Raw genomic sequence first — 21,467 nt, forward strand, 5'->3', positions numbered from 1 at the left:
ATTCAAGGCCAATAGCACAAAGTGTGCAAGTTAAATTGATTGATTTATGGCCTTAAATAATCATCCAGACAATGGCACTTAAGATTTCATTGTGCAATAACTTCGTATGTTTTCACAATGATTGATGAGGACTATTGTGTTTATATTAAGCGAAATAAAGATAAATATCTATTATTGTCTTTATACATGAATGATATACTTATAGCTAGAAATGATTTGGAGTTTGTATAAACCATTTAAAGATGGTTGTCATCTACTTTTGAGATGAAAGATATGGGAGAAACATTTTACATTCTTGGAGTAAAGATCCATAGTGATCGTTCTCACAAATAAGCGACTCTTTTACAAGAGCACTATATTAAGAATATCCTTGAATGATTCAATATGCAAGATTGCAATCCCATTGACACTCTATTTGCAAGAAGTGAAAACCTAAGTAAAGAAATGGGTTCACAGACTCCAAAAGAAAAGAGAAAAATAACTAATGTTCCCTATTTCAGTGTTGTTGGGTGTCTAATGTATGTTGCGATGTGTACAAGAATATATATATATATATATATATCTACTATGTTGTTGGGATGGTGAGTCGTTACCAAGAAAATCCTAGAATGATGCATTGGAAAACAATAAAGAGAATTCTTCGATATCTAATAGGCATTGTGGACTATTCCTGTTGTTATAAAAAAAAAAAAAAAAAAAAAAATTGTGCTTGTGGGTTATTCACATGTCGTTTGGGCAGGTGATCTAGATGAACACAAATCAACATCTAGATAAATTCTTGCTTAATAACGGTGTCAGATTATGGAAAAGCAAGAAACAAACTTGTATAGCTTTGTCAACCATCGAATCTGAATTTACTATTCGTTCACGTATAATATAAGTTGTATGGTTGAAAAGATCTTTGCAAAGCTTGGGAATAGTCAAGGATGTTTTTGAGCCAATGACAGTCTAAAGTGAGAGTCAATTTGAGACCATTTATGTAAATGATCCAAAATATCATGGAAGAATTAAACATCTAAATACCAAGAATAATTTTAAAAGAGATATTATTGCACGAAGAGAAAATGATCCTAAATATTTACCTATATGTGAAATGGTTGTTGATCCATTCACAAAATCCATTCTAAGAAACATGTTTTCTATACATGTAAAGTCATTGGGATTACTTAGGTTATGATCTATGTGGATCATATGTCATGGATCATTATTAATTGGATATAAGATACTTTATACATGATAAAATGATATGAATATTTGTTATTCATATAATTGAGTATGTAATTGGTACTTACATATATAAGTATTTCAACAGGCAAAGGTTGGCTCTCTCACACAAGCAACCGCCCCAATTAATATGTTAATGAGTTAGGATGAGACATAGTATATTAATGTTGATAAATGAGTGAAAAGTATACAAGAGATGATGAGTGTCGCCTTGATTAAGTGTCAAGATGAGATCTATAGTAAATGACATCTTAACCGAATGTAATAACCCACAATTACATTTTCCTATTTGAACTGGACTTGAGTTTTAGCATAAAACATTTAAGGGGAACCATAGATGCAAAACTCAAACAAGTTGCTAGTGTGAAGCTCTTAGTTTAGGTTTGTATGGTGGTAGTTTGACATACACTCTCTAAGTGAAGAGAAACCACCATAGCATGTATTTCATACTACATGTGATTGAATGTGATTAATAAGGAAAGTGAGTAATTAATCCTTGCATCCTCACCGTGTGAGATCCTTAGGGCTTATTACAATTATAATAGCCCATATTGTACTCTTTGTACTTTTGACTATGTTTTGAGGTGACAAGTTAATGTTGCTACTTTGGTATGTTTCCGACAAAAATGAAATAATTTATCTTTATGAGACATATTGGGCAAGTAGTTAATTTGGATCTAAAAGGCATGAGCTCATAAGGAAGAATTTTTTTAGTTACATTAATAAAGATGTGTTCATGGTTGATCGTTTATATTGCATTTGTAGCTGATATAATTATGAATGCATTTATAATGTTGGATGATATACAACTTTGAGGGATTAAGTGTATACATTAAAATGTAACTAAATAAGTCTAGAGTACAACGAGACATGATTATTATTGTTCACTCATAATTTTTTGTGGTTGAGCTACTATGTATCCCTAATAGGTAGATAAGTTTAATTGCAGGTGTGCTCACATAGTCACACGACCCATTTGCCTGTATGAATGACCTTAAAAAAATGGAATAGAATGGACTTGGATGAGTGATTAGGCTAGTTCCGCCCATCTTGTGCAAGTAGGAGATGTTGAAGTTGGGTTTGGGTGCCCAAGTGGGATGACCTGACCCGACCCAAATAAATGAGAAAATGGGAGAGCAGTTTTTGGGAGTTTTATAACCACCCAAAAACTACCATTGTGAAAAATAAATTATTTTTTAAATTATTTTTTTCTCTCTATGAGTGAAAAATCTCTTAGTGAGAATTCTCTCGGTAAGAATTCTCTCTTGAAAAACTAGATAGAGATATTTTGGCTTCTGTCTCCCTAAAAACCACAAATATAAGAAATATGTTTTCTTCTATCTCCAGGAAACAAAAATAGTAAGAATATAATTCTTCTAATGAAACAAAAAAAGTTCTCTCTTGAAGTTATTCCTAATTTTCTCCGTGAAACGAAGGTTAAGGCTCTTATGTTGTGAGAAACGAATGATTCTCGTATTTGTAGTTTCATTCATGACTTGAGGTGAGAAATTTGGCTAGTGAAACAACCAATTTGGATCTTGGGCATTTCAAAAGGTAATCGGAAATCTTATTATTCATCACTAATCATAAAAGACAATAAATCAAAAGATAGATTAATAGAAGCATGGATATTTACAAGCAGGCGAATGACCCATTTATTACCTTCTAAAAGTGTGTTTGGTAATAATTTTAGAAAAAAATTCTGAACTTATAAATACTTAATAATAAAAGCTTTCAAGTCTTAGAAAAGTTAAAAATACTTCATAAAATTATTGTCAAAAGAGGCTCTAAGCTTTTTATGCTTAGTCTAGGATTGGGCTTGTTCAAGTGTCTTAGGTTAAGAAGAAAGGGCTTTTAACAATTCTTCTCTTTCTATTTGCTTAAAACTTTTTTTAAATAGAAGCATAATAGTTGGTAAATATGATTTTCATAGCCTCTTTTCTAATATTTTCAAACTCAAACCAAATTAAATCACCAATCCAACCATTTTTTAATTCGAGTCATGTAATTGACTTGGTTTCCAATTAAATTGACATTAGACCCATCAACCTAATGATCACACTACCAAACCAAATAGGTTGTCTAATTTCAGTGATCACAAAAGTTAGATCCCAAATTATCAATTAAATATCAAAATAATCATGAATTTCTCCATCTTTTATCACAAATATAATAATAATAATAAAAAATCCAAAAAGACAAGCATATGCAGAAAAAAAAAAAAAAAAAGAAGGTGAAAATATATATTTATATTGAGAAAAAGGTATGAGCACTTCATGCAGTACTTGAAGCAACTTTAGAGCACTTAAGCTATATGAAAAAGTGAGAAGATGTTAATTCACATGTATTAAGCTTTTAAAATATCATTAGAACTCAATATATTATAATAATTATAAATAATATAAGCTAACTAATTGAAAATAAACTCAAATCATGTAGCATCTTTCTCAAAATTATCCAAAGAATCAAATGAATCACAAAATAGACTCTAAAATTTTTCAATAATGAATAGGATATAGTGAGGATAAAATCATCCAAGGTAATCAACATAAAAAATATCAACCTATGGTCTAATTTAAGTGGTTCAATTTATAAACTAATGTAGGTCATTAGATCATGTCATATTCTAAGATGATTCAGCATTCATTCAATTTGAAGTTTGTTTGTAAGATTTATGTTAATATGGCAAACATTGATCTTTAAAACACAACTTCATTTACTACCCCCAAATTAATGATTTTTTTTTTCTTTTTTTTCCTTTTTTGTTTTGTTTTGTTTTTAATGTGAAGACATTTACAAATGTTATAGAAAATTACCTTTCATGCACAAGTAGCCTTTCCATATGGTGGTGTTCACAAATTTCATAAGTGAAGATTTTCGTGTTTGGTTTAAAGAAATACAATATGGATTTGACCAAAGGTAACATTTTTAACTTTAGCAACCATTTTTAATGAACTATTTAAAACATTGTGAAAAATGACTAATTAAATTAAGCAAATCACCTAAAAGGGGAAAGAAGGGTGAATTGGGTGTTAGAAAACTTTTCAAAAATAGTTAAACTAATTCCTCAAAATAAACATGTCTCATTGTATTAAGAATTCAAGTGGGGACCATTGGGGCCTATAGGATAATATTAGCTACCTCATAATTCAATTTTGAAGTTGATTCAACATTTCAGTAAAAATAATCAATTATACTTCAATATCCTACGCAATTACTATTGGGATTAAGCCCTTAAAAGCAAGACATGATGTAACAAAGTTAGACTTAACAATCCCTTTGCTATCCCTTTGGTGTATTGATATTGATTTAAGCATTCAACCAATGTCTCTTACATTGTATATGATTTGAGTGCACTAGTAGTTGTATCAAAAATTCAAGTCATGGGTTCCTTGTAAGTAGATAAGTTGTCTACAGTTGGTTTATGAATTTGGACAATCTAGTAGAGATTGTAGTGCACCACCTCCTAATTGGAGGGATGACTTGTCTTGGCCGTTGGGATGGGTTTCCCATGGTGAGTGTACTATATGTGATGCACATTGGATAGGACCTATAGTGAATCATGACGCAAGGCTATCAATTGTCATTATTCACCAAGCTACTATATTGCATGGACTCTCAACTTTTAGAGGATGTCGAGTTTGTGCCAAAATCAATAAAAGGCTTTGACTTATGGATGAGACCTCAAAGTGGTCATATACCCCTATGGATTGGGTCACTATTGATGGAGGCTGGTAGCAATAAGTATTCTCAATAGAAGCACCATGATATCTCATGGGATTGAGATAGTGTGTCCCCTGCAGTGATCCAAAAAACATGTAATCATGAAATCTATAGCCACATTAATTCCTTTAATAGAATTTGACATATCCTCATTAGAGTTAAAGTATGTCATTTGATCACATAATAAGTGAGATTTGTAACTCAAGGATTTGAGAGGTAATCTTGGTAGGTGATAGCTCTACCTTGTTAGATTATGAACATAAGTTCATGGGAAGTCTATATGCAATGGATAGAAGGTCACAGATCCGAGCACTTGGTGTCTCATTGTAATATACATAGGGCACTAGAGTGCAGTTGACTCTTTATAGTGGGATGTTAAGTCAATTTCAAATTTTGATTATGAGGGAGCTAGTACTCCTATAGGTCCAAGTGGTCCCCGCTGTAAACTCATATTTTTTATTGGCACGACTTATGATGGTTGGAATTGTTTTTAGTTCACTTTTGTGCATAAAAATGTTTTGGTAATTGCGCTAGGTTGCATAGAGATAAGTGAGTGGTATCTCTAGACTGTGTTAATTGATTAATTAGGTCTTGTATGGTTAATTAATCAATTAAAAACCTTTTTGGGCTAGATTAAGTTATCCAAGATCATGGTGGGCTTAAGCCCAATAGGAAGCCTATAAATACCCCTTTAAGGGTTAGAGTTTCCAAGTCTTGTCATTATCCCCTTCACTCTAGAGAGAGAACCCTAGTCTTTATCCTTCAGATCTCCACCATCTCAATGCTTAGACATAAGGAAGAGTCATTGGACGGAAATTCATGGTGTTTACGAGATCTATTATGACTTTGGAGTTATCTACATTGATTGGAATTGATCTAGGAACATCCAGATCAAATGTATGTGACTTTATTCTCTAAATCTATGTTTTATATAGTATCCATATTATTTTTGAATACTTGTTTATCCGTTGTGATAGATTTATAGAGCCTAGGATAGATTTGTCTGCACCCTACATGATCTAAGGCATGGGAAAGGAGTAATCCAAGGTTCCTAACAATTGCAACGAGTATAATTTAGGTTTGTGTCTTACTATTCATTGCATACAAGCTCCATATGAACAGGTATTCATAATTGAACAATGTAGTACTATCACTTATCAAGATTATCTCTCCAATCATTGAGTTACAGATTCACCTATTGTGTGATCAATTAACATAGTCTAACTTCAAGGAGCATATGTCAAAATTCTAATAAAGGAATGTTATGGTCATAGTCTTCTAGATCACTTGTCCTTTGAATTACCCAAAGAGATACACTATTTCAATACCATCAAATGTCATGGTGCCTCTATTAAGAATATCTACTGTCATCAGTCTCCATCAATAGTGATCAAATTTATAGGGATATATGACCATATTAAGGTTTCACCTACAAGTCATTTCCTATTGATTTTGTTACAAGCTCAATATCCTCTCAAGGTTGAGAGTTCATGCAACATAGTAGCTTGGTAAATCATGAAAACTGATAGTTTTATTTCATGATTCATTGTAGGTCATATCCAATGTATAACCATACACACTAGTACACTCACCATGATAAACTCATACTAACAACCAAGATAAGTCACCCCTCTAATTAGGAGGTAGTGCACTACAGTCTTTACTAGATTGTCAAAATACATAAACCCATTGTGAATAACTTATCATCTTGCAAAAAAACTCATGACTTGTATTCTCTATACAACTCATGATGTACCCAAGTCATGTACAATGTAAGTGATAAGGGTGTGTATGCTCAAATAAAAAATTAAGGCAAATAAGATAAAAAAGGGAAACCAAGAAATATAAAGAAATAAATTTATAAATGAACCTCAATTTATTACATCATGTCATGCTTTCTAAAGGTCAATCCCAATTTCTTTTCTTTGTGTTCAAGATTTGATTCCTAAGGAAGTTAGACTCATTTACTAGCATCTAAAATTTGTTGAAGAATCCACTAAAGCACTTATTTTGGTCATGTCCAGGTTTGTTGCATATGATGTAATGGGAAGTTGTGGGAGAAGAGACTCCTAAAGCTTGAAATTCCTCTTTGGCTTTAATAAAAGTCATTTTCCATAAGAGAGAGTTTCAACCAAGTTCACATATCATAATCCTTATCTCTAGTAGACTTACCTTTACTAATGATTTCATTTAAAACCTTGACACCTAGATGAAAGATTTCATTCTTTAAGCCAAGTCTTTCCTCATTCTCTTAATTTCTAGAGTTAAATATTTGTTTTTCTCAGGAATACAACTATGCTCATTTTGTAGAAATATTTTATCTTTTAAAGAAAAAAAAAATTGTTTTCACATTTTAAGGTAGTATTCTCATATTATTTCAATGAATCATTTAAGGTAGACATCTTTTAGAATTTATTATTTATTTTCAAACTCTCTGTTTTGAATTTCAAACTCTCATTTAATAGGCTTCCATTTGCTTCAACTAAATCATCAAATCCATTTTCATCAACATCAATATCATTCAATAGATCAAAATCAAAATTGATAGAAGTAACAAAAAACAAAACAATTTTCATTTTGATCATATTTGTTATTTGTAGCATTTGAAGATTCACTTGATTTAGAATCACTTCAAGTCACCTCCTTGACTTTCATATTTTCCTTGGGACTAACTTTTTTCTCGTAAGATAATTCTTGAAATTATTTACTTCAAGAGTTACAAGACTCTTTATTTTTATGACACTCATAATTTTTTGTTTCTAAGAAGACAACTTTTGTATTGATTACTACTCAAAAAGTGTTATTTTATAGCTTGTAATTAACTCTTTTAAACACTTTTGAGTAGTAGTTATTACCTTTTAACTCAATTGGCATATTAAGGACCCTTACAATCGTTTCTAATCAAATTGTGTTAAGTTTTGGTGTTTTTGATAGCTTTTTTTTATCACCAAAGCAATCTAAGATGAGGGAGAGCTTTATATAATCCATGGAAAAGCAAATGGAAGCTCATTTACATGAAGAATCCAAGCTTTGGAGCTTCGTAGTCATTTGCCAAAGCTAATCAAGAATGCAAGGAAGCAAAGAGAGAAATCTAACATGAAGAATTCAAGAGAACAGCAACTGTTGGACACATTTCGAGTACTTTCTGGAGTCCATTTCATGCATACCATATGTCGTTTCGAAGCTCGGGAAGTCAGGAGTCCAACACTTCAAACAGTACGCAAATTGGAGTTGAAACGAAGAAGTTATGGCTATTTGAAGACAACCACATCAAGCTGTGCGAAAATTTCGCAGCTGCAAAACCACCTGCAAGCACACGTGTGCCACTTCGCAAGTTGACACTCCATCTTCGCAGCTGCGAACCACGTTACGAAATCACCTCCAAGCTGCGAATCAAGTTGCAAATCATCTTCAAGTTGCGAAATCACCTCCAAGTTGCGAAATCACAAATTCAACTTGCAAAATCAAGTTCAAACTTGCAAAATGGACAATTCAAACGTGCGAAATTTCACACCATGCAAATCACCTTGCGAAATCCACCTGTGTAATATCAGATATTTACTACTGACTAAGTTAGATTTTTTCTCAAGATATTTTGTGTAAATTTCTATTTTTTCCTTGTAATCAGCTAAAGATATTATTGGGATATTTAGGATATCTAAAGAGAGGTTAAAAATATCTCTCTGGATATTTCTTAGAAAATATCCTCTATATATATCTCTGATATAGATGTAATCCGACGAGAGAAGGATCATAGTAAGAAATATATCTACAGAGCACTTGCTCTGCTTTTTCTTCATATTTTTGTTTTCTCATTATTTTTATTTCTAGCCAAACAAACTCTGAGGATGTTTACTCAGAGGATGAGTGGCTAGGCTTTTTGCCTCTTGGAGTGAAGAAAGCCGAGTAAGTTTCCGAATGTAAAAATTGGAAGTTTTGTTGTTTCAGCTTTTAATGAAGAGAAAGTGTGACCCGTTAATGGTTTTTATCTTTTTAGTTAACTTAAAATTCCTTAAAATCACCTGGGTCAACACTTGGTAAGGCAAGTGGACTCCGTCCATTGAGTTGCACTAGTTTATCTTTTGCGAGCCTTTGGGAGGTGGTTTAAAGGTAGGATTTTCTAGAATAGCCAACACTTGGTAAGCTTTTGGACTCCAAGGAGACATCCATTAGTTATCTCTTGCGAGCTTTTGACGAGTAATCCAAGGTTAAGGATCACCTTGAATGGCCAATACTAGGTGAGAGGTATGAACCATTGCAAGATGCATCAGTGAGAGAGATTTAGTGTTTGAACCCATTAAGGGGAAGCATCTGTACCACACCGGTTCGGGAAATAACTATATGTTAAATCCCCAATGCGAGGAAAATATTCAAGTGACCGGAACTCCCTTTTTGTATGATGAACTTGAGCCTAGTGATCTAATACTCCAAGAAACACTTTTCTTTATAATTAAAATTAGTTACTATTTTTGGTTAGCTTAAAACCAACCCTTTTTCAACCAAAGTTTATGTTTTCTTTTAAAGCTAACCTTGAAATGAAAACGCACCAATTCATCTTTGAATTAATATCAATTGTGAAGTGAAAACTCATCCCAATGAACGATCCTAGAGTCACTATGCTATGCTAGCTGAGGCTATCCTAGTACATGGTGTAATAGGTTATAAATTTTGTTGATTACTCCCGTCTAAGGACCAAAATCAAGGTAGACCAATTGGGAACAAATCATGTATTCAATATTTTTTTCCTTTATGCAATCTTTCTCAGTCGTTGAAAAACTTTTTCAAAAGTTAAAAGAAATCTTTTCCTTTTTCTTTCTTTAAATTCCATGAAACCAAGATTAAAGATAGAAATTGAAGAAAAAATTAATTTTAACTATTTCCATGTTTAGGTACCAATTGAAAGTTTAAGATCTTGTTTCATAAAACCACCTAGAAAGAAAGGGTGAGTAAATAGTCCTCTTCAATTTAGCCCAAATTTTATCAAATATTTTTTAAATTTTCTTTTATGAACTTTTAATTAGGTTAAGATTTATTAATTAATACAAAAATTCCAATTGCACACAGAAATACATGATATATGTGGAAAACCTCCTCAACGCTTCAGTGATGTAAAATCTATAAGGTCATAGACTGTAGACCTATAATGCACTAACTATGAAGAATGGGTACACAGATTTACCTGTCAATCACTAGTGATCCCTTATACTTACATCCTATAACCTACATCTAATCTCATGTCCATGATGCAATACCACCATACTCCTTAGTAGACTCTTCACCACCTTAAGAGGATGTGATCCTTTACAATGAACTCAACGAACAAAACTAAAAAACATGGTTTTAAAAATCGGACTAGACAGGTCGATCATGGTTCCAAACCATCCGGTCAATTGGGTCGGAAAATGTTGAACAAGAATCGAATTGAGTGAATCGGCTGTCTGATCGGCAAATCGGTTGAACCGGCTGGTTCCCTCTGAACCAAACGATTTAACCAATTTTATTTTTTCTTCCCCAGCATCAAAATGACGTCATGCTTCTGACATCAAAACAACGTTGTTTTAATTGTTTTTGACATCAACACGATGTCGTTTTGACGAGTATAAAACCTGCTTACCCCCTTCCCCCATCATCATCACCGCCATTAGAGGGTGATTGTTTGCAAATGAGTTACAATCATCATCATCAGACCTACAAATCACCATTCTTGTGCGAACAACAATTCATCTTCATAGCTCGTCTCCATCAACATTACACCTACATCATACCAGTGCACTTGCAATTTTGAAACAGAGATCTCCAAAAAGTACATGCAACACCATACTAATCATCACTGGACTCGACATAGGTCTCCATCGCTACTTCTTTGTTCATGATTTCGGAGCACCGCATCTATACCGCTCATCTGTCTCTAGTGCATCTTCACCATTGCCAACATCTTCATCTGAAAGGAAGGTTTAGATTTTCGTTTGCATCTTCACCACTACTAGAAATCAACCCATCAAAACTTACAATTTGATCCATCGTTGAATTCATTATTGTTGAAGTCATTCATCACTACTATCCAAGAATCAACACACCATGTTTGTTATCTTCATCACTGTGAGAGGTTTGGCTATAATACACTCATTCCATCAACTTCAAAGCATCATTAGGCACAGGTTAGTATTATTTTCTATAATTTTAAAGTACTTTCTCATGTTTATTTTATTAGATTATAGGAATATGACTTAGTGTAGATGTAAGAAAGGTCACACGTGTTTGTTGTTTAATCATATATTTGATAATGCATATTGGTTCTCAATAGTGTTAGTGGCTTGTTAGAGTTTAATTTTTTAAAGTCAATGAAAGTAGCATAAGGTGGTGGTGATATTCATGGAGGCATTACTAGTTTCTATTAGTTGAATTCTAAATTTTAATGAAATAACTTAGAGACGCAATTGGTTTGAAGTCAAGGGTTTTTTATATATGTTGAATTAAAAATGAAAATATGAATGTAGAATTTATTATTTTTTTAATTTTAATAATATATAAAATATTTGTTTATGATGTCACCAGTTTGACCGCAATTCGATGACTGGTCCGTTTAGTCAATCGTGAACCGATAACTTTTTCGGTTCAAAGATTGGTTCGATTCTAAAAACATTGCTAAAAAGTTTTAAGAGTTTTAAGTTAAACACATAAAATAGTGACTTGAAACTTACACGTATAAACGTTTAGGAGAACTCTTCTAGTAAGAATATTTACATTAGAGAAAATCTTGTAGAATTAAATAATTTAAAAAATATACTCTATTAAAAAATAATTTATGAAAGTTAAAAAAATTTGGAAAAAAAGTCTTTTTTTAAAAAAAAATTCAAATTGATTTGGAAGTATTTATCTTTCAAAATTCTTTTCCCAATTAATTTTATCCAAAATTTTATTTTAAGCCAACTTTATGCCTTTTATGTAATTATTCTTAATTAGTTCAACAATATTTACATGTTTATTTACGAGTTGGTTATGCACCTTAAACTTTCAAAGGAAGTATCAATCATTGAGAAGTATGTACAATCCTAAACCAAGATAAATTGAATAAAATTATCAACTTAATCTAAATAGTCTAATGCATTGATAAATTGCACTTTGGAGTTTAATTACTTTCTCTAATTCTTATTATTTGATTTAATTACTTTCTCTTCTAATTCTTATTATTTGATCTATCTTTTCTTATTTATTACAAGTATACTCTAAGGTTATGTTTGATTCCCATAAAGTATCAAGGAAAGAAAAAAAATGCAAAGGAAAATGGTTTTCTCATGTTTAGTTTCACTATAATTTAAAAAAATAAATAAATAAATATGATTAAAATTAGTTAGAAATTTATACATTTTAAAATTATTTAATCTTTATATAATAGAGGAAATTAAGTGAAATGAGTTTGAAGAAATATATAAAAATATTTTTAAAAATTTTAAATCTATTTTTTATTTTCCTTCCAGTTTTCCTCTTTATTTTCTTTTTCTCACATTTTCCCTCAAATATTCCGGGAACCAAACATAGCCTAAACTAAAAGTGTTTTTAGGTGATTGTTCTTCATTTGGAAGATATTGTAAAGGGTCTATTCATACTTTTGGTGCTAATTATACTTGAATTGAACCTAGCATTTGGGGGATTCTTATGCCAATGGAGCAACCTCAAAGATTGGTAGAACTTGAGAATGTGGATGTAGGTGATATTGCACCAAATCCTTACAATTGTAGTTGCATTATTTCTGCCTATCTTTTTACACTAAATTGTTGTCTCCTTCATTACATTTTTATTTCTTAATTATTAAAATTTTAATTTTAATTTTAGTTAAGAATTTTTTTTTTTTAAAAAAAAAAACACTCAATTAACCCTTCTTCCCCGGAGATCTAATAATTTAGAACAATAATGTTGAGTAATTATGTTAATCAAAAGATAAATTTTTTATGCTATTTAATTGGGCTTAAAGAATTTTGAAGTGTTAACATGACATAGAGTTTGTTTGATATAAACACCCTTTTTGAGAACTTCTTCAAATTTGAATCATAAAAATAAATAAATAAATAAAAATAAAAAACTGAAATTTTCCAAAATCAACTTCAACTTCAATATATATTTTAAAAAGTATTTCTAATAATTAAAAATAAAAATTTTCAAATGTCAAAAAAATTAAAAATATGTTTTTCTCAAGAATCACTAGTTAAATAAAATAAAATAATTATAATGGCGAAAACTCTTCCTCTCACCTTAATTATGGTTGTACTCTAATTTTTTTCTCTCTAATACAAAACCTAAATCAAAAGAAGATTAAAAACATATATGAACCCATGAGCTCAACGGGAAGCTCGACACTTGGAATCCCTTACATAGTACAACAAGAACTAGAAGATTTCACAATCCAACATTTTATGACACATGACACTTTTTATTGAAAAGAAGCATTGTCATGTGGCAATAAATATATTGTTAGAGGTGCTTCACATCATATATATATATATATATATATATATATATATATAGATATTAATGAACACCATGTGTTAGTTGAGATTCAAATCAAACCTAAAGCTCTGTCTAGCTATAAAAGGAGCGGGAAGAACAAAAGTACAAGAAGTATTAATTCTTTGTTTAGTTGTCATAAAAAATACAAAGAAAAATCAAACATATCATATGAAAATATTATACATTTTCAATCCTTCTTTTAAAGTTTGTGGAGAAAAAACTGAAGTAGTGTTTGATTTTTTATTGAATAGAAAAAGTTAAAATACTCGTTGATATCAATTAATATAATTATGTTGCTGGATATCATCAAGTTATTTTAGCTGAATAAAAAAAAATCAAAATATTTAACTTTTTTTATTTAACAAAAAAACAAACGTAACCTTGTATTTCATCTTAACTATCAAGGTTTCCTCACCCAATTCCTTTCATTCTAAATAATCCAAGTAGGAAATCATACATTAACACAATGCCCATATATATATATATATATATATATATATATATATTACATAGATTCATCGGAATGACCCAACATGTCATTCTACCTTTTAAGTATATAGGTAGATTAGTCACTAAATAAAAACTTCTGGTTTTATAATGTACATTCATATGACCTTTTACCTCGAGGGACCAAGTTGGTCTTACAAGATTCTTCTGGATCTATCATCGTATAAAGTGTTATTCACATGGAATCAAATACTATTAGTGATAGTATAAGCTCTTCTAGAGCCTTTAATTTGGTTTTTATCACCTTATATAGTATTAACATTGTTTGTCATCAATGTTGTGCAATTAATGAGACAAGATTTTCATCAAAGTAACAAGTCATAAGACATTGTCATAAAGACTTCATCTTTATAGAGTTGAGTAAATATTATCATAGAGAAAAGGTTAAAATCAATGAAAAAAAATATTAGTCATTGATGATAACTTAACTTAATAAGTTGTGTAAAAGCAATGAGAGCATATATAACACAATAAAACAAATATGAAAAGATAATTTAAAGTTATATATTTCGTAAGTATCTCACACATTTGATTTTGTAAGTGTGGAGCAATTTATACATGAAATAACTAGGAAGTATTTCAATAATCAAACTAATTGTAGTGATGGATCAAGGTATGAGAGAGATCCATGTATCTTTAAGTATAAATAAAGAAAAGAATTTAAATGATAAATAATAAAATGTGAAATAAACTATAAAAAATGAACAATGCATTCAAAGATGATAACAAAATAAATCTATTTGCAAAGAACTAAATAAAAACATAACATTTAATCATAACAAACATTTCCATCACCAATTAGATGGTCAATTTTCCCATTAGGATTCTCAAAGAAATCTGAAACATCTAAATGGGTTAGATCCACTTAGCCACCACTATCGATGAAGTTCATTTCAACTTCCTTTCCTTTGATTGATGCATGGTAAAGGTCGACCAAATGTTTGGGCGTACAACAGGTACGCGACCAATGCCCCTTCATACCACATCTATAACACTTATTCTCATGGTTCTTAGGAGGTTTATCTTGTAAACACTTCCCATTTTCTTGTTTTACCTCAATATTATTCCACTTCTGGTGGTGCAATGAGGCTTTCCTTTTCTGAGAATTTGGTAAATTATTACTATAAGAACTATGGTATCGGGGATTTCTTCCACGACCACGTCCTCGTCACCGTCCACGAGTTTGGGACAATATTGCATTCACTTAAAGGAATAATTCAAATCTAGTTGGATGAGACTAATGATTTCTCATCAAAAGCTCATTTTTGTTAAACCTTCATGGAGATGATGACGAAGGAAAATCAGTGTTTTTACGCGATCCTGCACAAATGCTTGATTTCCTTCTTTGATCATAGCTCCAAGATTCATTGACAATTTTGTTTTAAATAACTTTTGGTTATACAAGAGAATTAGAAATTGTATGCATAACTTCTAGCTATGAAACAATTGTTAATAAAAATTGTTTTCCATAATTCCTGTAGTGAAAAATAAATGAGTACAAAATAAAAATTAAATCCAATATTTATCATAACTTTGAGTTATGATTATTTTGTCAAAACAAGAAAATATTCAAATTTGTACATAGCTTCAGGCTATGAACTATTTATGTATAACTTCTAGTTACACAATATAATTAAAATAAATTAAATAAATTAAAAGTTAATATCTTTCATTGTTTCAAGTCATTATTATTTTGTCAGAACAAGAAAATATTTAAATTTGTACATAGCTTTAGGCTATGAACTGTTCTTTTATATAAATTTGTATATAACTTCAGGCTATGAACTATTCATTAGATAAATTTGTGCATAGTTTCGGGCTATGAACTTTCATTATGTAGATTTGTACATAACTTCAGGCTATGAACATTTATTTATTTATTTATTTTATAGCTTCTGACTATAATATTGTTTGGTATAACTTCTAGTTATACCGTATAATTAAAAATAAATAATTAAGGATCTTATACATAACTTCTGGTCATGTATTTGTAATTTTATAATTTCCCATATAACTTTTGGTTATTGGGATTGCACATATTTTTCATAACTTCTGGTTATGAATTTACCCTATAATTTAGAATTTATGATTATAGGGATTGTACATATTTTTCATAACTTCTGGTTATGAATGTACCCTATAATTTATAATTTACCACATAACTTCTAGTTATAGGGATTATACATATTTATGTATTCAAATAAAATATATGAAAAGAGAGATTAAAATGTAATAAAATAGAAAATCATGATATAAGTTTATCACATACCTTTTTGTGAGAAAGAAAAGAAGAGAGAAGATCTTTCTATTTCTCTTAAGGGAAGAACGTCTTTTTATTCTTTCTTATTTCTTTGAATAGAGAAAAATCTTTATATTTCTTTTGTAAAGACTAGTCGTGCTGATAAAGTGTTGTAAAATTATAAAGTGAAAAAAGAAGAAAACAAGAGAAATTAGAATGTATGAAGAGAATATAATAATTTTCATTAGAGTTATCTCCCTTTATAGGGAGTCACAAAGAGATATACATCAATATGGATGATCATCTACAAATTACCATAATGGTATAGAATCTCATATTTTATAACAAAAACTGAATTTTTACAAAATCAACTTCAACTTCAATATATATTTTAAGAGGTATTTTTAATATTTCTAATAATTAAAAATAAAAAAAATTCAAGTGTCAAAAAAATTTAAAATATGTTTTTCTCGAGAATCACTAGTTAAATAAAATAAAATAATTATAATGGCGAAAACTCTTCCTCTCATCTTAATTATGGTTGTACTCTAATTTTTTTCTCTCTAATACAAAACCTAAATCAAAAGAAGATTAAAAACATATATGATCCCGTGAGCTCAATGGGAAGCTCGACACTTGGAATCCCTCACATAGTACAACAAGAACTAGAAGATTTCACAATCCAACATTTTATGACACATGACACTTTTTATTGAAAAGAAGCATTATCATGTGGCAATAAATATATTGTTAGAGGTGCTTGACATCAAACCTAAAGCTCTGTCTAGCTATAAAAGGAGCAGGAAGAACAAAAGTACAAGAAGTATTAATTCTTTGTTTAGTTGTCAAAAATACAAAGAAAAATAAAACATATCATATGAAAATATTATACATTTTCAATCCTTCTTTTAAAGTTTGAGGAGAAAAAACTTAAGTAGTGTTTGTTTTTTTTTATTGAATAGAAAAAGTCAAAATACTCGTTGATATCAATTAATTTAATTATGTTGCTGGATATCATCAAGTTATTTTAGCTGAATAAAAAAAAAATCAAAATATTTAACTTTTTTTATTTAACCAAAAAACAAACGTAACCTTGTATTTCATCTTAACTATCAAGGTTTCCTCACCCAATTCCTTTCATTCAAAAACCAAAACTAAATAATCCAAGTAGGAAATCATACATTAACACAATGCCCATACATATATATATATTACATAGATTCATCGGAATGACCCAACACGTTAAACAAGTGCATAAACAGATCCAAAACATCAGAAGTACTTCACCCTCTTAGGATTCAGGTGGATGCGTTTGGAGCAGAAAAGTCTAGAGATTGGCAAGCTGTTTGATATTAGTGGGATAAACGAGATCTGAATCATTAGAATGATAGGCCCTGGATGCTATTATGGCGTTCACTGCTTCTGTTGGATGCAGCCCATCAAAGAACACGTAACTGCTCCTATTTCCACACGCCTCCCCTCCTCTTTTGCATAGTATTGAGCCCGAAACGCTAGATTTTACTTCGCAACAGGGACTGGTCGTGTCCTTGAAACCTGAAATTCACAAAATCATGCGTTCTTCGTCACCTTAATTACTACTCATGCATTAATTATACGTAGGGAAGATGCTAGCTGATCACATGCTCACTTACCTTTGGCCTTAGGATTTTTTATGATAGTATTTATAATCTGATATGTGTTGACAAGAACAAGCTGAGAACCAGGCATTTCAGCCTCCATTTCATCTACCAATGACTTGAGTCGGAAATTGAAGAGGCGAGCCGCTTGGTTCAATCGATTGGCGTAAACCTTACTTGGAAGCTGGATAGCCATGGGGGTGCACCCCAGTGGATTTACAGACATCAAAGCAAACTTCCGACCTCCCAAACTGTGCAGTTTCTGCGTCCATATAAAAATATTTCTTCAAAAAACACGACCTACTCCATTTAATTTCTTTTCATTTTTAGTTTCAAAGGATTTGAAAAAAGAAATTGTCTTGAGAGGGCGACAAAGTCTCAGTCAAAGTCTAGGGTTGTACATTACATTTCTGATCAATGAGCCTACTGTTGAAGCCTTCATGATCAAGAGTGGACCAACCCCATTGAGCGGTCTGGCCCCGTTACTCAGTTCAATTGAATGAACCAAAAGCGTTGAACCCGTCAACAATGGACCACTATCTTGTCTGATGCGGTCCACTCACCAATTATCCATGGCAGACCACATCCAACACCCTGACCTTCAATTATTTTTCACCACTCAAACCACAATTCAACTTGAACTGCCTTTCTAGTTGGAGACATTAATTCATGTCCCGTGGGGTACGCAGTGGCGTACATGGCACTTTGAAATTAATATGCCCTTCACTCTTAGGCAAGTTCCTGACTTAATTGAACATTTCTGGGTCTTCAAATTTTGTATGGCTAGCTAACTCAAATTGATTCCTAATATTATTTTTTTTTTAGCTATGGGAGGAAGGGTCATTTCATAAGGTCTTCTTCAACTCCAATTTTTCTTAATTAACAAGTTAGTTAATTAAGAAACAGATCAAAAATGTAAATCCAATTATAAAAAGTAAGATAGGAAGATGTTGCACCTTGAGTTGAGCAGATAGCAGGGTTGTCATGGTGATAGTGAAGGCTTGAAGACTGATATTGCGGTTGATGGCGTGCAGAAAGTAGTTGAAGGTGATATCATTTCCCCCAACTCCCACGACAAACAAGTAGCTTGAAAGTGATTCGCTGCTCTTCACCCCCAGTTGAGCTTCCAAATCAGGCAGTGTCACCTTCTCAAAGTTTCTGATTTGTTGATTTAGGCTTGTCACTTCACCCTGAACTCCAAAACCCACCTCCATAAATAAGTGCTTTTGCAGTTTGTGTTTTTGAGTGTGCAGGGATTACAAAAAATTTATGAAAGAAGGGGGAAAATCAGTGGCAACTTTTTCTTTTCTGGCCTTTTTGAGCTTTTTTTTTTTTGTTTTTTTTTTGCTAAGAATGAATAGTTATGGATGATTGGGGCCTTTTCATTGAAAGATACCGTGTCTGCTGAATCATGGGTTTCAACAATAGATTGCAAGGTGAGTTGGGTGCCACATTGCTTTAAAATGATTTTTTATTTTCTAATATAAAAATAGAAAAATACATTTGATAACAAAAAATTATTTTTTATTTTTTATTCTTAAGAATATGAAACATTTATTTCAAGATAATAACTTTTAGGGTCTATTTTGGTAATTATTTTCAGAATTTTATAAAATAAAAATCTATTCATTTTTAGTTTCTAATTTTAGCACTACCCCTTCCTTCCAAGGCCATTAATGCTTTCATATGATGTGAAGATATAAATACCACATAAGTATTTGGTACATTCCGATGTGGGACAGGTTTTGCTATAATAATAAAATCAGCTTCTCATGGAGGGCAATTGAACCTGGACATGTGGTTTACAAAATGGGTAGGAGACCACTAAGTTACACGACAACATGATTAATAAATGTAAATATCTATATATCTTTACTTTAAAATTTTCTCATATTAAACATTTAAACAAATATAAATATTTATATCTACCATTATTGGTATAATAATGATTAATATAAATATGAAAATAATATAAATTAATTAATATAATAAATTTTAAAATTTTAAAAATCAAAATACATATATATGTAATTAAATAAAATATTATAATTTTTTTTTCATCTTAAATATATACTCATATTTAAATATTATATATATTCTATTTAATATGTTAATACATTTATATTTCTATTTATCATTTGATTTGACATATCAAATATAAAAAATAAAATATTATCAAAAAAAATTATTATATATATTTAATTTTTTATAATTATTTTTAATTTTATTAAAATATAAATTATATATTTATGACATTACTGGTTCGACTGGTGTTCAACAATCGGTTTCATCGATGAATCGTGAATCGATTACTTTTTCGGTTTTATATCTAGTCCAATTTTAAAAATATTGGTAAAAACTCTTCTGAAGTTATAATAAGGGGAGCAAATTCTAATTTGCATTATGGTGTATGGGAAGGCTGTACAAAGACAATGAAAGGTATTTAATTCCATTAGGTAGAACAGACTTAAAGTCCAACAATCTTTCTTTTTTTCTAATAAAAATAAGTGTGAGATATTTTTGTAACAGGACATCACATTAAAAGGCATAAGAATTTGACAATTTTGAATATATTAAATCTTAAACTCTCGTTCATACAAAATTAATTTTTAGGACATGCAAGTATTTAATGTAAGGCGGATCTACCTCCTCTCCAAAAGGACCTAAAGGTTGATGGCTGGCACATATCTAGAGATGACTTATGGTTTGAGCTCATCCACACAACCAATTAATGCCATTAATATTGAATGGAGGCAATTAATTACCTTACAGTCAAATCAAATTAAGTTCTTTTTTTTTAAAAGAAAAGAAAAGAAAACATATAGAAAGTTGATAAAATACGTCAAAAGGAAAAAATGGCAGATTTGGAAGGATACCAACTAATAGAGAAAGATAACAAAGATGAAAGAAGAATGAAAATGAAGATGAAGAGATGATGTGGAACTGACCAAAAAGGAGCCAGTGGTATCGAGTATGCCAGAGCCTCCAGAAGCAAAGTCTACCCCACGTAGAATTGCAGCTCCCTTTGTTGCAGGACTGGAAAAAGGAGGAATGGAAGGAAGGTGAAGGTGGTCGCCAATGAGGTCAACAACGTTCTTGCCATTGGTGAATCTACCAGAAGGCCCACCTGGGAAGTCGATTCCATAAGGCAAAAAATCAGCCCTGGTTGTTGTTTGGAGGAAGTTGTTGTTGCCAGTGTCCACTAGAGAGCTTCCAAACACAAACATTCCCTTGATTTGATCACCCCTGTCTGTGGGACTACTGGTAGTGCTGCAACTGCATGGAAGAAGAAAAGAGGCAAGGAGATAGATGAAGCATGACAGGCAGAGAAGGTTTTGTGGGGGTGTTTCTGGAGACATGTTGTGTAGGGTTGTGAATCAAGAGAGGAGGGAGGTGGGGTTGCTTATTTATAGTCTATAGAGAAGAAATTGTGGAGGGTCTGCACTACTCTTGGTTTTTTTCGTAAATTTAATGTTTCAACCACTGTTTAATATAACGGGCTGGGTCAAGTCGTCAAGGTTGAAATCAATTACTAGACATCAGATGTGGAGGACACTATAATTTGGAGCTGCTCATCTTTCTATGTACATACAAAGATGAAGTGCAAGAATATATATTTACCACCTAACCTA

At 31.1% G+C, this 21,467-nt stretch overlaps 1 protein-coding gene across 2 annotated transcripts; it reads right to left on the bottom strand.

The window, feature by feature from the left end:
• Positions 1-540: 540 nt before the first annotated feature.
• On the bottom strand, positions 541-21,218 carry LOC117906044 (GDSL esterase/lipase At4g16230-like). Of its 2 annotated transcripts, XR_004649761.1 has the most exons (5): positions 20,784-21,218; positions 18,792-19,025; positions 17,851-18,097; positions 17,399-17,752; positions 541-562 (listed from the first exon to the last, which is right to left on the bottom strand). XR_004649761.1 is itself a non-coding variant. In XM_034818981.1 (4 exons), the coding sequence occupies exons 1-4, from the start codon at positions 21,192-21,194 to the stop codon at positions 17,526-17,528; spliced, it is 1,119 nt and encodes a 372-aa protein (XP_034674872.1). In that variant the 5' UTR covers positions 21,195-21,218; the 3' UTR covers positions 17,297-17,525. The 2 variants fall into 2 exon arrangements, 1 of the variants encoding a protein (XP_034674872.1); XM_034818981.1 differs by lacking the exon at positions 541-562 and having other exon boundaries at positions 17,297-17,752.
• Positions 21,219-21,467: the final 249 nt, after the last annotated feature.

Source organism: Vitis riparia, chromosome 18 (assembly GCF_004353265.1).
Source record: "Vitis riparia cultivar Riparia Gloire de Montpellier isolate 1030 chromosome 18, EGFV_Vit.rip_1.0, whole genome shotgun sequence".
In the NCBI taxonomy this organism is placed as follows: domain Eukaryota; kingdom Viridiplantae; phylum Streptophyta; class Magnoliopsida; order Vitales; family Vitaceae; genus Vitis; species Vitis riparia.

Bases quoted from the DNA above. Each gene is read 5' to 3' on its own strand.
- LOC117906044 (XM_034818981.1), bottom strand. From the start codon at position 21,194: ATGTCTCCAGAAACACCCCCACAAAACCTTCTCTGCCTGTCATGCTTC. The intron at 19,026-20,783 runs GTCAGTTCCACA...TTTGGAGTTCAG, and splicing joins ATACCACTGGCTCCTTTTTG to GGTGAAGTGACAAGCCTAAA. The intron at 18,098-18,791 runs GTGCAACATCTT...ATATGGACGCAG, and splicing joins TGCTATCTGCTCAACTCAAG to AAACTGCACAGTTTGGGAGG.